General features: G+C 40.0%; 1 protein-coding gene across 1 annotated transcript in view; it reads left to right on the forward strand.

Moving 5' to 3' along the window:
- Window positions 1-15,571, forward strand: part of brinp1 (bone morphogenetic protein/retinoic acid inducible neural-specific 1) — a 107,155-nt gene that overhangs the window by 40,604 nt on the left and 50,980 nt on the right. Inside the window, exon 3 of the mRNA XM_033989207.2 lies at window positions 9,855-10,045. Within this exon, the coding sequence (XP_033845098.1) occupies window positions 9,855-10,045 (191 nt within the window). The remainder of the gene's footprint in view (window positions 1-9,854; window positions 10,046-15,571) is intronic.

Here is a 15,571-nt window from a genome sequence, read left to right on the forward strand (position 1 = left end):
CCACTGGAAGATTAAAGGCAGCATTTCTCTTTGTGAGTTTTGATCTTGTCCACCATTGTAACCTTGACATAATCCTTTGTGCTCAGACGATTGTCTCCTCTGTCACTCCGTCCGTCCTCCCCGTGTCCTCGTTCCACTGTGCTCCACAACAATGTGCTCATTACTGCACCAGGGAGAGTGTTCCTCACAAATGGACTCCAAAGCTGAGTGATGTCACTTCCTGGAACTCTTACAAGAGACAGAAGAAAACGCACAGTGATGCTCATCAGTTTAATGGAAACATAACTAATGGGACTTTTGTGATTCTCATGGAACATGGACGCACTTCTGGAGTCCTCATTATTATTATTCTGTTATAATGATGGTTTTGTGTAACGTGATGCTTTCCCTTTAAACTAAACACACAAACACAGATCCTAAGATATGCATAAACTGTTCATACAGATGAGACTAAATAAATAAATCAAATACATTGTCTTAAATAACAGCCCGTGTGTGTGGTCGACTGTGCACTCATGCGTTAGATTACAATTCAGACTTTAATATCTGGATGGTCCTCACGGCTCAAATTCATACAGAGTTTCAATTGTATCTGTGTCTGTTTGATTTATTACCAGGCCGTGTCTCCTTATTACCATGAAAGGCCTGCTTTTCTGCTCTTCTGCTTTTCTGCTTTTCTCTTTTATTCCCTCAAGCTGCTGCCTCATATTGTGCAGGCCCTTGAACATGGGCTGTACTCTCTTCTTCCCACTCCTTTTCGAGCTTGTATATGAACAGTATGTGCTTTAGGTGCACCTGTGCTCGAAATAAATACATGAAAAAAAAAATGAAAATGAATTAGAGGACATCACTTTAAATGAACCGTCATTGGGGGAGATTGTAATTCATACATTTTTATAGTAAAAGCGAAATTTAAAAACTGTCAACTGGACAAAAAGTTACATCAGTGAAGACGTTTCACTTCTCGTCCATGATGTTTCTTCAGTTCCGGTCACATTACTGGCCTTATATCCAACTTCACATAAAAATAAAACAACCAGACTTTTTGTCCAGTCGACGGATTTTAAATTTCTCTTTTACTCTGGGTCACACCTGCACGTCTGAGGGATTACACGGACATAAAAGTTGACTAGTTCTTGATGCATTCTGTTTGTGTTGGACACACGGGGACGACTGAGGGACACATTGTTATTCAGAGAACGTCAGAGTTTTACTTTCTCCGACATCATTATTGTGCCAACTGCATTCAATTATTTACCTTATGGACCTCGGAACGCGATTGATACAACGCAACGCAATGTAATATCAAGAAAGTCGCATTGTGTCCAGTGTGTGAACTGCTGACACCGGGTTTGTGCGAGTTTGTGTGAGTTTGTGTGGGTTTGTGCGGGGGGCCGTGTGCAAAATACAAAAGGGATAAGTCAATAGTGAGGGGGAGAACTAAATGGCCTCACATTTATTGGCTCTTGTGGGGATTACAATTATTGGATCAAAGTAGCGCCGGGTCCCTGCCGCCTGCCAGTGTTTTGTGTTTTGTGTTTTCTGCTCTTCTGGTCCAGCACCATCCGTCATCTGAACAGCACACGTCTAAAGAGAACAACGAGGAAAGGATTCAATCAGCTAAGTCTCACAAATGTTTAATGGGCTTTTTATATCATGTAAAACGCTGGAATAGACAGTGGGCCCATGGATGATTAATATTTATACTCGAGCGTCACAACTACCGCAAATACTAGTCACAATTTTCCACTCACTGTCCCCTGTAATTTTGTGCGTTTGGGTAAAGTTGCAGAGGTCAAACACGTATCCAGAGTGTGTGTTGTGTCTAATATTCTCCCTGACGCTACAGAAACGACACACGCAGTAAAAATACAACATAAAAACATGAACAGCACGTTTTAATATACGCACTTTAATCTGCGCTTACACTTTAATAACGTGCAAAAAAAAAAAAAGACAATTGCACAAAATTGTTTATTTAACTTGTCTGTTTTTAAGCAATTTTAGATCTGGAGGCGCAGTGGCATTTTAAGACAAATTTAACAGCTAATAATTAAATCAAATATGTGTAATAATCGTGCAGTACTTATTTAGCAATGCTTTTAAGTGTCTGTGTTGAGTAATTTGTTGTGTTTTTAGTGAATAGTGTTTTAAAAATGCTTGATTTACCTCCTGTGTCGTTATGTCCAGGTGTTAAACAGGTCCCCCAGGAAACGAGCTCCTTAAAAAGGTTCCGGGGCAGGACTATTTTAAAAAAGTTTTATGGGTTTTAAGTGTCTATGGTGTTTGTTTTTAGGGTTTATGTGTTTAATATATGTATAAAATTATAGGTTTATTTGTTTTTTATGGAGATTTAAGAGTTAAAAGAGCAAATGTTCTTTTTTAAACATCGATTTTAAGTAACACTAGTTTTATCCAGTTCGTCCAGTTTTTTTAAATTGAGGGCCACATTTCAAAACATTCAAATCGGAGACCCACAGACGACGATCAACACAGCGCGGCGCTTCAAACACAACTTAAAACACATTAATTTCAGATCTGTGTCACACCGCAAAGTGATATTTGAGGTTATAACGGGAGAAATAGTTTAATTTTCTGTTAAAATGTTGCTTATGATCGATCGGGCCGGTTCAGCGGGACGTCTGAGGACCAATAAAAACTGGTTTCAGTGCCGCATTTCGCCCGTGGGCCATAGTTTGGACACTACACCCTTGAGTTAGTGGGACAGTTTGAAAAGGCGCTTGATAGAAAAACATCAAGTTCTGCTGCTTCTTAAACCTCGATTTGCACTTTGCACTTTGGTAATTGAAAAGAAATAAAATAAATATATAAAAAAAGAAATAAAATAAATATATAAAGCAATAAAAAAAGTAGTGTGAAGTATTTAGTCACTGTCACTATCACTACTGCTGCTGTACGTATCAAAAAGTACTGGTCAATCTTTAGAAAACTCACAATTCATCTGAAAATTCTAGTCGTTACTTCAAGTTCTCTTTGAGTAAATATCTCTATAGAAAGTTGAAAGAATTTGAAGAAAAAAAAACGGAGCTATATGTCCTAATCTCATCAATTTTTATCAACCAGCAATTGAAGTATAAGCCAAGTCGTGCTTTCAAACAAGTAGTGGAACTAATGGCTCCGAAATGAAAGGTCCATCGATCATCAAAGCATGAAACGGCGACGCTGTGTGTTTATTCTCACATCAGTGCGGGCGAAAAAGGAGCCATCACATCACACACTTCACAAGATACTTTGAATTTAACCATCGTCAAAGAAGCTCCCAAACCTGGAAAGACCTGAGAAACTCGCCGATCCTTCATTAAACACAACACTCACTATTTCATGACCTTCAAATACATTTTTTTGTGCTGGTTTTTAAAAGTTTTTTGAAGCTGGACGTGCGTTAAAAAAATAAACTTTATGGTGTAATGACGCAGTATTTGTTGTAGTATTTGTTCGTGTTGAAGTATTGATGGTACTACGCAGTGTTTCCTGGAGAACTGCACAAAACGGGCGTGCAGAGGGAGTGTGTGTGTGTGTGGGGGGGTGTGTTTGTTTGTGTATTACAGCCTGGAGTCAGTTTTTATTCAAACTTGTACTCAGAAAGACGAGTACTTCCTCTTTGAGTAGTACTAACACAAAAGTACATTGAGTATTATTTTAACTGTATATTTCCTCGTGTGTTTTGCAGGATTTCAAGAAGCTTGTTGTGTAATTGTATTCACACAACGCACACAATGCACACAACCCACACAACAGACAATTCACACAACCTACACAGTGCACACCACGTACACAATGCACACAACAGACAACACACACAACGTACACAACACGTACACAACCCACATAATGCACTCAACGAATACAACACACACAACAAACGCACAAAACCCAACAGACAACACATACAACACACAACCCACACAACAAAGACAACAGACAACGCACACAACAAACAACAGACAATGCACACAACAGACACAACAGACAACACACACAACGTACACAATGCACATCACGTACACAACACACACAATGCACAAAACAAACTCAACACACACAACATACACATTGTACACAACACACACAACCCACATAATGCACTCAACGAACACAACACACACCAAACCCAACAGACAATGCACACAACACACACACTAAACCCAACAGACAACGCACACAACACAACGAACACAATGCACACAATGCACACAGCACACAGCCCACACAATGCACACGAACACAACACACACAACCTACACAACAAACAGAACAGACAATGCACACAACTAACACAATGCACACAGCGAACACAACAGACAACACACACAACACACACAACACACACACACAGTCCTTTCCTGCAGTGAGCACATGACACGTGTCTGTTCCATGGACAAACCTTCAGTGTTTGTGTTTCTTGTGTTTGTGTTTCTGTGGAGCAGTGACTCCACGACACTTTTAATGTGTTTAAAATGTAAACATCAACATAAAGAGCAGCTAAAGTGAAACTATTTTACTATTTCACCCCGTCTTTGATCATTTTACTGCATAATCGTCTCATATTCTCAACCGTTACCGCGGTCGACACAAAAACACAAAACCAAGTCACTGGCCAAATAACAAAGTTTGATTTTATTTCCCAACAAAAACTCAAGTTGGGAGAGTTTCAGAGTCAGACACCTGGACACCTTTTTCTAGTTTTTTACACGAGACATTTTGACTTTCATCCTGATTTTCATTCCGATGGTCCCGTCCCGGAGCAGCTCGACTTTATCCCGCCCTGGGGTGGACGAGCGTTGCCCTGAGGGAGGAGCTATAACCTGAAACTGCCCTGCCTTTGTTTACATTGGAGCCTCATTACGGGCTGTTCTTTCTCTATTGTGATGGGCCTGACTTTCCTTCACAGCTGTTAAGTACCTGATTAGCATTTGATTGGCCTGATCTCACACTTGACTAAGGTGTGAGGATCGTGTTGTAAACAGCAGGCGCGTTGTACTTAAACCGCCATTTCTGCGCGAAGACGGATTCTCTTTTCAAAACTTCTTCTTAAAAAACCCCCAAAACAAACACTGAAGTGATTCCCGAAGCATCGTTTGGGTCCTGACTCCCGTGACTCAATAAAACGAGGCAGCGGTCCATCACAGCTGTCTATATACGTGTTAAAATAATCATCGTGTTGTGTTTTTATTTCCTTTAGCAGAAACGAACTGAAATGTTTCTTTTAAATGCCACGTTTTGACCTTTTGCGTTTTACTCCTACGGAAAATGACAATTGTTTGATTTGAGTTTTCCGCGGAGAAGTAACACGCCGTTTCATCTTCAACGCGTTTGTTGTTGTTTATCAAAGGATCCGCTTTTTCCCGGTCATATTTTGTAAAATGACAGAGGTCAGAGGTCACGAGCGTAACACAGAAACGTTCTTTACGGGTTGTGTAACTTTGAAATAGTTTTGATATAGAAGCAGGTAAACAAATAAATGTGACAAATGCGTTTTTAATGTGACACCCGGGCCGTGTTTAGACTCAGGAGGTTGTTACATTTTGTGAGAATTTAAGAATAAAAGCCGTTGTTTGAAATGAGGAGCTGTTTGTTGTGCATATGTTTGCGGTGTCGGCGGCGGCGGCGGAGCGGCGGTCACTTCCTGGCCCTGTCGTTGGGGGACATTCACTGAACATCGATACGGCGCAGCTCTAATTGAAGCAGACATCAGGCCGTCTGCCAATGTGCGAAAACAGCCACACTCGCACCTCCATTATGTCCAGAGAGGGTCAGAACGCCTTATTGGCAGCAAAATCTATGTTAGGCGTAATTTAATATATGATTTATTTTAGATTAAATACGAATCGCAGTCTGTGTGTGTCGACGTCAAGGTCAAAAGCCGCGCACGCCTCCGAGACTATACGGACAAAGAGGCTGCCAGTAACACCAGGGATTTAATTTTACACAACGTCTCACCCAAATATGACGAAAGCCGCTTAGAAATGAGTTAAAAAAGTTAAAATCCGAAGCGGTTAGTACACGTCTGTATTCAGTGAGAGTGCTGAAGTACATCCACACTGTTTTAAAGACGTTATACACACAGTCTGTTGTTTGTATTCAGAGTATACCTCAGTTTTAAATGAAAAAACATACATAAAGGAAAACAATAACGTGACTCCTGAACCCTATCTGCACTATCGCTGATGCTGCTCATGAGATAAGTGAATAAAACGCGTCCGCACGTCGTTCGGATCGCGGTCTGCGGGGCTCCATTTGTTTATTCGCGCTTGAATTCATAAAAAAACCCGAGTTGCGGCGGTCGGGGTTATTGTGTGGGAGGCTTCGGCGACGGATAATGATGCAGGACTCAAACGTGACGCTGACGGGGATGGAGATAAACTACGGCGCCGTCAAATGTAAGTTTACAAACGGGAGGCGGTAAAAGCTCGACGACTTCTGCCAGTTTTGATCAACGAAAGGCTCCGACGTGAACTTTTAAAAACGTGGAGGGGAAAAAAAGTAGTTCGTTTGTTGTTTTATCTGAATTGTGATTTGATTTGGGCGAGTGGATTATTTCTCTTAGCGGACTGATGTGGCAGATTTATGAGTTGATGTGATAAATGGATTGTCATACTCCCGGTAAACATCACTTAATCCACAGTAATCAAAGCAGGGCACTGGCTGAAACATCCTAATTACGCCTGTTAAATAATGCATTTGTCGTGATTTCCCATTTTACTCGCCGCTTTTTCCATAAACTAAAAGACGAATACGAGTCAGGTTTGCAGCGTCAACCTTTTTCAATGAAACTTTTCAGCTTCTGTTGTTGACTCAAAGTTGTTTGACACGTTTTACCTCGAGTTACCTCTGTTTACCTTGCGATGCGACAGTCACTAATGCATTCTGTATTTATCCCGCGGGTAAATGAGGCAAGATATCAACTTTTAATAAAACCCTGTATAACGCAAACATCCAGACTCATTATATTGTCAAATAAAGCCAGAGAGCCTCCGTAATTATAATTAAACACATTCTGTTGTGCGAGTCTAAAGTCCATTATGTTTTATGAGAGCCTCCAGCTATTTTCGCTTTGACAATAGTTTGTAATACAGTCGTACTTAAGGTCCTCCACATCAGAGACCACTTAGGAGTTATTGGGCTTCATTTTGAGACGCACATAAAACACAAATTTCGACACGGATTGAAATGTGTGTCGTTTTGCGCTGATGGGCAAGAAGCATCAAGAAGGTTTTGGGCGACTTGCTTCAGGTGTCTGTGGCTCCGAGGAGACGGTCGGTGATGTAATTCTCCTGGAAATGTCAGTTTGTCCCACAACAGCTGGAGATACGGAGTCGAGGGATCGATGTAAAGAAGTGGGATGTAGAAATGATTAAATACAAATCTGACGTCGCCAAATACACACGGAGATGCACTGCCTGGGGGAAAAAAGGAAAAAAAAAGTCGCAACCGTTTAACTAAGCAAATATGTTGGCGTTTGCTGCAGTTGGTCCGGTCGAGGTTCAGCAGAATGAGGTCAGCTGACACCGGAATAAACTGAATGACCAGGTTATTCCATCAATGGATTTTTTTTTTTTTTTTTGGTGGCAATGTTTGTTTGTTTTTTGGTCAGGCAGAGTATTTGACTGGAGGCTCTGGTGTTGAAATGGAGAAAAGGCTGAGAAAAGTGCAAAGAAAGAAGACAAGACTTAAGACTTATATAGCTCAAGTAGCAGTAGCAGTAGTAGTAGTGAAAGTAGCAGAAGTAATAGTAGTAGCAGCAGTAGTAGCAGAACTAACAGAACTAGCAGTAGTAGCAGAAGTAACAGAACTAGCAGTAGTAGTGAAAGTAGCAGAAGTAATAGTAGTAGCAGATGTAGTAGCAGAACTAACAGAACTAGCAGTAGTAGCGAAAGTAGCAGAAGTAATAGTAGTAGCAGAAGTAGCAGTAGTAGCAGAAGTAGTAGTGAAAGTAGCAGATGTAATAGTAGTAGCAGAACTAGCAGTAGTAACAGAAGTAGCAGTACTAGCATAAGTAGCAGACGTATCAGTAGTAACAGTAGTAGCAGAAGTACTAGTAGCTAAATTTGATACAAATCATCTTTTCTTTCATGAGATTAATGAGTTTGCACATGGTCCCTGACAAATAAAGAATAAAGAAAGAAAGGAAGCAAGAAAAAAAAAAGAAGTAAGGCTGCCAATCCACACCATCAACCTCTTCAAACACCACGATCACTTACACACATTTATTTGGGCAAATGTCCTGAACACAGCGTCTTACCAAATACCACAACAACAGTACGCGCTGGTGTGAGTGGGATTTAAACCAAAACGCTCAAACTCAAACCCATGTCACTTTATATTTGTCTAACATCTCGAGATCCGATTGGTCGAAACGCTGAGGTAACCCGCTGTTATTGGTCGACAGGTAGAAAGGCAGTGTTTAAAATTTCACGCCTCGCTCTTTACGTTTGACACTAATGTTCTCGCGGACGTACAGCCGGCGGCATTAACGTCAGCCCCGTGGTGTTATCCAGAGGTCAAACGCAGGACACCCGTACAAATACTGCACCCGTATTCTCCCACGCCCGCCTCCCTCGGACAGCGTAAAGCAGCAATCATCCCCGGCTCCCAATTTCCCTGCTCGGCTGCTGCAGTGCCATCTATCTCCTCTTAACTTCACTGATAGGTCATTAAACCGGTCTTGGAGCTGCGGAGTAAAGCACTGAATCAAGGTGCAACTTCCATCTGCTGGCACCCGTAATCTGGGGCAGAGGGCTTTCCAATAGTACTGCACTCCCATATAAGTTTATATCATAATTGGCAGTACCAGGGCCGGGAGAGGGCTCTGTAAAAGTGATCTGATATCAACAAGAGAGTAGGGCGGGGAAGGAATGGAAAACTCACAGGAATCAGTTGGGAGTTTTTTTTTTTTTTTTTATTCGTCTGACATTTGCTCCACTTAGAGAAATAACTGTAGTTTCGTCGGAACAGCTGAGTCTGCACAAAGAGGTAAAGTGTCTGAGGAGAGGTCTCTACCGCAAGACGGGACGGTGGCAAGAAAGACAGGCGCCGGGACAGAGACGTTACGCTATTGTTAGGTAGTTTTAGATGTGTTTTTTTTAAATATGATTGGAGCTGTACGTCTAGAATCCTTGTAGTTGCGTAAGAGTACGATTGAAAAGCTAATATATAGTGCTGAATGGGGCATTAAAAAGTGCTGTAGTCAACCCAGGCCCCAGCAGACTGACATATTGCTGACTCCGTGTCAAACCGAGAACCAATCAATTTGAAAATATCCGCCCGTTTGTGGAGCGAGGTTTGTGGATCCTTTGAGTTTGTGGAGTTTGGTCAAAGGGATATACATTTTTTTGGGGTTTTTTTTGCCAGTAATCATTCATTTACATTTTAATATCTGCAGTGAAAGCAAAAGCAGTCGGAATATTTCTTCGCTCTTACGCAACCAGCTCAAAAATATATATGTTTTCCCACTGTACTGAATCTGTGTCGCTTCGAGTACTTCAATAAAACATGCAAAAACAAAATATTTGCGATAAAGTGTTCCTACTTGACCTGTGCTAACTTCCAGTCTCGGTGAAATTGTGTCGGAGTATTGGCTCATACTCTTTGCGGTTCACGTCGAGGCAGAAGGAAAGTGCTTTAAATAATGCAGCGTGTACCTTCAGATGAATATCACAGACTAAAACAAAGCACGTTCTTCAAGAGATTAAAACGGAGCCGTATTGTGCACTTTTTAGCTCAGATGTCCTCGCTTGGCCTCAGCTGTAGATCCAGTCGAATAGAAGGTGGCGCTGACGGAGATAAGTGAAACTGTTATTTCAACTTTTTCGTTCTTTCTTTCTTCTTCTTAGGGAATTTGCACGTTGGAAGGTGAGGAACACGGCCATCGAGAGGAGGGATCTGATCCAGAACCCGGTGCCGCTGATGCCAGAGTTCCAGCGCAGTGTGCGTTTGCTCGGCCGCAGACCCACCACTCAGCAGTTCATCGACACTATCATTAAGAAATATGGGACCCACATTCTCATCTCGGCCACACTGGGAGGTAACGGAGCCCCACTGCTTTCATTTTACCACTTGTCCACGCCTGATTAGCCGCTTCAGATAAATATATTTGGCACATGCGAAGAAACCAGGGCAAATTTTCTTCTAAATATATAATTTGTTTTCAAACGTTGGATCTAAACTGAAAAAAAAAAGTGCTTTTCTGTGGCCAATGAGATCAATATGAACAAGTTTAGTTCACTGTCGGCTTAAAAGTCTCTCTGCAAACTGCAAGTATCTGAATGTTTAAGAGACTTTAAGAAAAAACATGTATTTTCTTTCTTTTTAATTAGTTATTAAGACGTGTTTTTCAGCATTAACTTCAACTCTACACCACATTTTCCTAGAAGTCAAAGAAGTCGTTTGTGCAAAAACAAGAGCCGTTTTTGGGGAGAATTCGCTTCTTCGTTTTGTTTTGTTTGAGGATGAGAATAATATATTGTACATCTGTGTTCTAAATATTTCAGGACAAACAGGTGTTTGGACTCCCACTATTTTAACACTTAATATGTAAGAAAACTTTAAATGCAACTTTATACTTTAGCTTAAATAACATGAAAAATGCAAACTATCTGTAATTTGACTCTTAGCTCCTCCAAGACAAAACACAGTCGATATTTTAAGACTCCTGTGGTACTTTGTGTTTGAGACGTTAAGGCCACAGTCTCGTCAATAGAAAACTGCACAAGAAAGCACAAGTGAAGAATAATAAAGTGAATAATAACAGGAACTCTTTTCAAATATACATGAGATATACAGTATGCTCACTGGACCTGTCTCAAAGGTTCATCCACAAAGAAAACTGTTACACCACAAACTATTACACCCACAAACTATTACACCCACAAAGAAAACTATTACACCCACAAACTATTACACCACAAAGAAAACTATTACACCCACAAACTATTACACCCACAAACTATTACACCACAAAGAAAACTATTACACCACAAACTATTACACCCACAAAGAAAACTGTTACACCTACAAACTATTACACCCACAAAGAAAACTATTACACCCACAAACTATTACACCACAAAGAACACTATTACACCCACAAACTATTACACCCACAAACTGTTACACCCACAAAGAAAACTATTACACCTACAAATAAAATTATTAGGGCTGAACAACCTTTGTAAAATATATACAAACATTTATTTATTTTTATTTTTTTCTGAAATGAAAAGCCTAAAATGTGACCTAAACTCCTGCAGGAGGCCCATGTGTCAGAGCATGTGCACATTGCTCTGAACTAAAGGGTTTGTCATGATTTATACATAAATAGGTTGTTTTGTTCTTTACAGAGAATTATTGAGGACATTATGTCAAATGCAAATATGAAAAATGAAGCTAATGTATTTAATTGTAACATATAACATAATAACAAGCTCCAGATCTGGAGATGGGGCCCACTGGTGCCTCGGGGGCCACTGAAGAATGGGTCAAATGCAGAGAGTAAACATCCCTTTGAGGACTGTGAGTTTAAAGGGAAGAAGAATCATTTGTGTTTATTTGGTGCAGTGCATGTTAATGAACATACATGAGACACTGCTGTAAACACGCCGGATCGTTGCCATGGGCTCATTTCCATTTGTTGTCCTCCGTTGCTTCATAAACTCTTCCTCATTCCTATCCCAGCGTTCATGTTGTACTTGGTGTATAATTTACAGGCTCCTTTCTTGATCTAATGACCTCTTTTGGCTGCTGTGTTAGTTGTATCTTGTAAAACTACTCGGTCCAGGCTCTGTTCTCTGCACAGCACGCGGAGTACACAAACTACACATCGTCCAGTTATGTTTGCTCCTAAAATACATCCTTTTTTTTTTTTTATTGTCTCGCGCACAAGTGCAAACCGACAGCTCATCTTTATTCCTATAGCGTCTTGGTGCACCTGTGGTCATGAGGATGTAATTTCAGATCATTTCCATCTCCCCTCTGAAGTTAAACGCTTCAAATATGAACTCATAATGAAACAACTATCTCATCTCGTGAATCAAATGTCAGCATTCAAATCTCTAACAGGTGCTTTTTAACTACACCTTCTGTTCCATTTATTACAAGCAGCACCAAAGCCAGGCTAATGAGAAAACCAAAGTAATTGTTATTAGAAGTGCAATATATTCAGGCATGTGCACACGATTATATTGCACCTGTTTGTCAAAATGGAGGATAATATGCAGAATTATGCCTCCTAATATTGGAGAAATTGTTGAGAAATGAGGTCGGTAGCTTGTAATGAACCAACAAGTTTCCTTCCGCTGTCAAAGTTTCTTCGGTGTAAAATACTATAATTTGGAGTCCTGTTCATAGGCTCAGGATGTCTGCAGACACTTTGAACGGCTGAGTGTTTTAGCCTGGCTTTTGTTGTGCTCTTTCTTTGAAATTACAGCTCCATGGCCTTTATCATATTCTCTGGCAGCATTTAAAGCGCACACACTTATAGCTTCCTGAACTTTCTTCTCGCTGGTTGCAGTTATTTTCCTTGATTTGTGTTGTGCAAAAATAGTTTACTTTGGTTTAATTAGCCTGTTCTTTGCATTGCTGGGGCCAACTTTAACGTGCACCTTTTGAGTCATAGTAAATTAGCGTTTGTTTATGCGGAACCTTCTATTAAACTGGTTTAGCTTTATTGGTTCACGTAGCGGATTTTAAAAACGCATTGCAGCCAGACATTTACACGTGTAAACCAGCGTTAACAGGAAAAAAAAAACAACAACCCTGCACTACATATAAGATTAAAATACATACTTTGTCTTTTAAAAGTACTACTAATAAACGTGAACAGTCTCTGGACCGAGAATATCAGACGCTTAAAACAATCGTAACGACAAAACGCACAACATCATCTTTAATGGAGCGTGACAGTGAAGAACACATCAGTTATTTGACTTCCTAAAATAAGTGACACCCCTGCTGTCCCGGGCTAAATATAAATGCTTCTATCACTTATCTCATCTCTCAGTTCTGAGGGACACGCGGACACGGCTAACTGTGATCACGTTGCCAAGTGTATTTTAGAGATATAATTAGTTCGATAACGTGTGTCTTTTATTCAAACGGACAAGTCTAATTACCGGTGCCCAACGCTGCCAAGAGCTAAGGCGCAACAGTTGGGTGAGAATGTTGTATGTTGGCTGTGGTATATTTTTATGCTAATATGTTGGCTATGATATGGATTATAAGTATATTTAAATGGCAATTCACAATTAAATTATAATTCACAGGCTTTGATTTGATTAGGTTTTGATTATACAAGCACCAATAGTTCAAAAAGCATCCCGGCACCTTGATTTGGGGGATAAAAATGACTTTATTCACTTATAGCAATACAACAAAACTTAGCTCTTAAAATGTAAAACCTTGAATTTATTATTTAAGTTATTAATTAGAGCCTCATGATTAATAGAAATTGAATCTCATATGGTCTCATGGCAGTAGTGGCTGATGGGTTTAAATCTAATTTTGTAGTTTTAAGTAAAGGAGTGCCCCAAGGCTCAATTTTGGGCCCGCTACTTTTCGCTATTTTTATTAATTCCATTGGTTACAAGATAAATTTAAGACAAAGCCACGTACATTTATATGCAGATGATGCTGTTTTGTATGCAAGTGCTCCCTCTGCTGATCAGGCGCTTTTATAACTGCAACAAGATTTTAATAGAATCCAAAATCCGCTCATAAACCTTACACTGTCATTGAATGCAAATAAAACTAAAGTAAAATTAGTAGTAAGTAAGTAATGTGCAAGCTATAAATAAGCTATAATAAGCTTCTTCAGTTCTTGTCAGATTACTGATGTCTTATATCTGAAGGGAGGGGTTAACTACACTGAAACTGTAAACATCTATTGTCTCCACTTTCATCTGAAACTCCCCTATTCAGCCCTTAACAACGCTGCTATTGTTCTCATTGTTCTGGGTGTGAGGATGGAGTTATAAATAGGAGATAGATTATGTCTCAGGCCCCGATTCCTGTTTCTTTCCTAACAAAAATAGCTTCTTTAACTCCTCTCTCAAACCTTTTCTTTTCTCTCTGGCTCGGATCTGAACTTCACTCTCTTCAAACGAGTGGTTAGTGTCTTTGAGATGGAGATGTACAGCAGACTGTGGCCCTGAGCTGCTCTCACACCGGTGTTGGTTCATTCTCTTATGAAGTGTCAGTTTAGTTTCTCCAGTGTGACGCTCACTCTTCACTTCGCTGAATGGAGTAGACACATTACTTTGTTTATGTCTCGGGGTTTTGTCCTTTGGGTGAACCAGTTTCTGTCTTAAAGTGTTTGTGGGTTTGAGAAAGACGGGGATCTCATACTGTCTGAAATATTCTCTGAAGTATATCTCAGAATTATGTCACAGTTTGAAATTAAAATTACCATTGTATTACAGAACAAACAGCAAAATGCCCTGTTTGTGTAAATCTGCTTTAGCTTTAGCCCGTTACAAACATGTAGAGTCTTATAATTTTACATTTCATTGTCTCAAATATGAATGTCCTGGATGTATTTAGATCAAAATGTGACCAGAATATGACAATTAAAACATAAATCACAAATCAAATCATAATCACAACGGAAAAAATACCAATTACATATTTTTCCAAACTGTTCAGCTCCAGTAATAATCGATCCCATGAATCAGACGTCACCAACCTTTGTGTTTTGGGAGTCTTATTGTAAAGTTATATGATCATAAAAGTCTAAAAAAGGAAACATTGCATTGTAGCTTCAAATGACAAAAAAAGGAAACAGGAAAAATACAGCCCCTGAAATAATCACTGTATCGTTTACAACCACAGCATCCGTCCTCATCTCATTGTGTTGCACTCGGCCGTCATCGCTTCTACTTCTATCTCTCCTTGCAGCATTAACCTTAAGCTCGAAAGCCTTTTTGTTTCTAGTTATGGGTCAGTGAGCTTTTATGAGAATCCTGGAATAGGCCATTACAGAAAACACTTAGATATGTGAAGCGCTGGGGTGATACAACATGAGTGAGAGCCTAACACTACCAGCAGCTCGGAGACTCCTTCACTGCGGTTTCACGACGCTATTGGAAATCCCTGATCAAAGCACAGTGTGTATTTTAACGCTGTTGGGTTGAGTATTTGGTCAGCTCAAGCGGATTTAAACCTGCCGTATAAATAAAGTTGAACTGAACTGAAAAAAGTTCATATAAAGTGAATCCTCCAATCAAGGTTATGGCTTCAGTGTGCTCTTTGGATTTGGTATTGACTTGCATTTATAAGTACTCTTAACTTGAATCCTTTCAGACTTGATGCCATGATCAAGTGGTGATATGAGGATTTTTTTTATTTTGAGCACAGGTACATCTACAGCACATCTCCCGATCTGTTCTTGTATAAGCTCGAAAAGGAGTGGGAAGAAGAAAACTTATCAAATCCCAGACTTATCTTCCATCAGGACACGAATCAAATGCTTTTTTTTTATGTTTCCTATTCAAAAATGGCTTTAAAATGCTTGTTGAAACTCCTGAGCTCCCCCTGGTGTTCAAATGTCGCAGTTTGA

This window comes from Periophthalmus magnuspinnatus, chromosome 23, assembly GCF_009829125.3.
Source record: "Periophthalmus magnuspinnatus isolate fPerMag1 chromosome 23, fPerMag1.2.pri, whole genome shotgun sequence".
Classification (NCBI taxonomy): domain Eukaryota; kingdom Metazoa; phylum Chordata; class Actinopteri; order Gobiiformes; family Gobiidae; genus Periophthalmus; species Periophthalmus magnuspinnatus.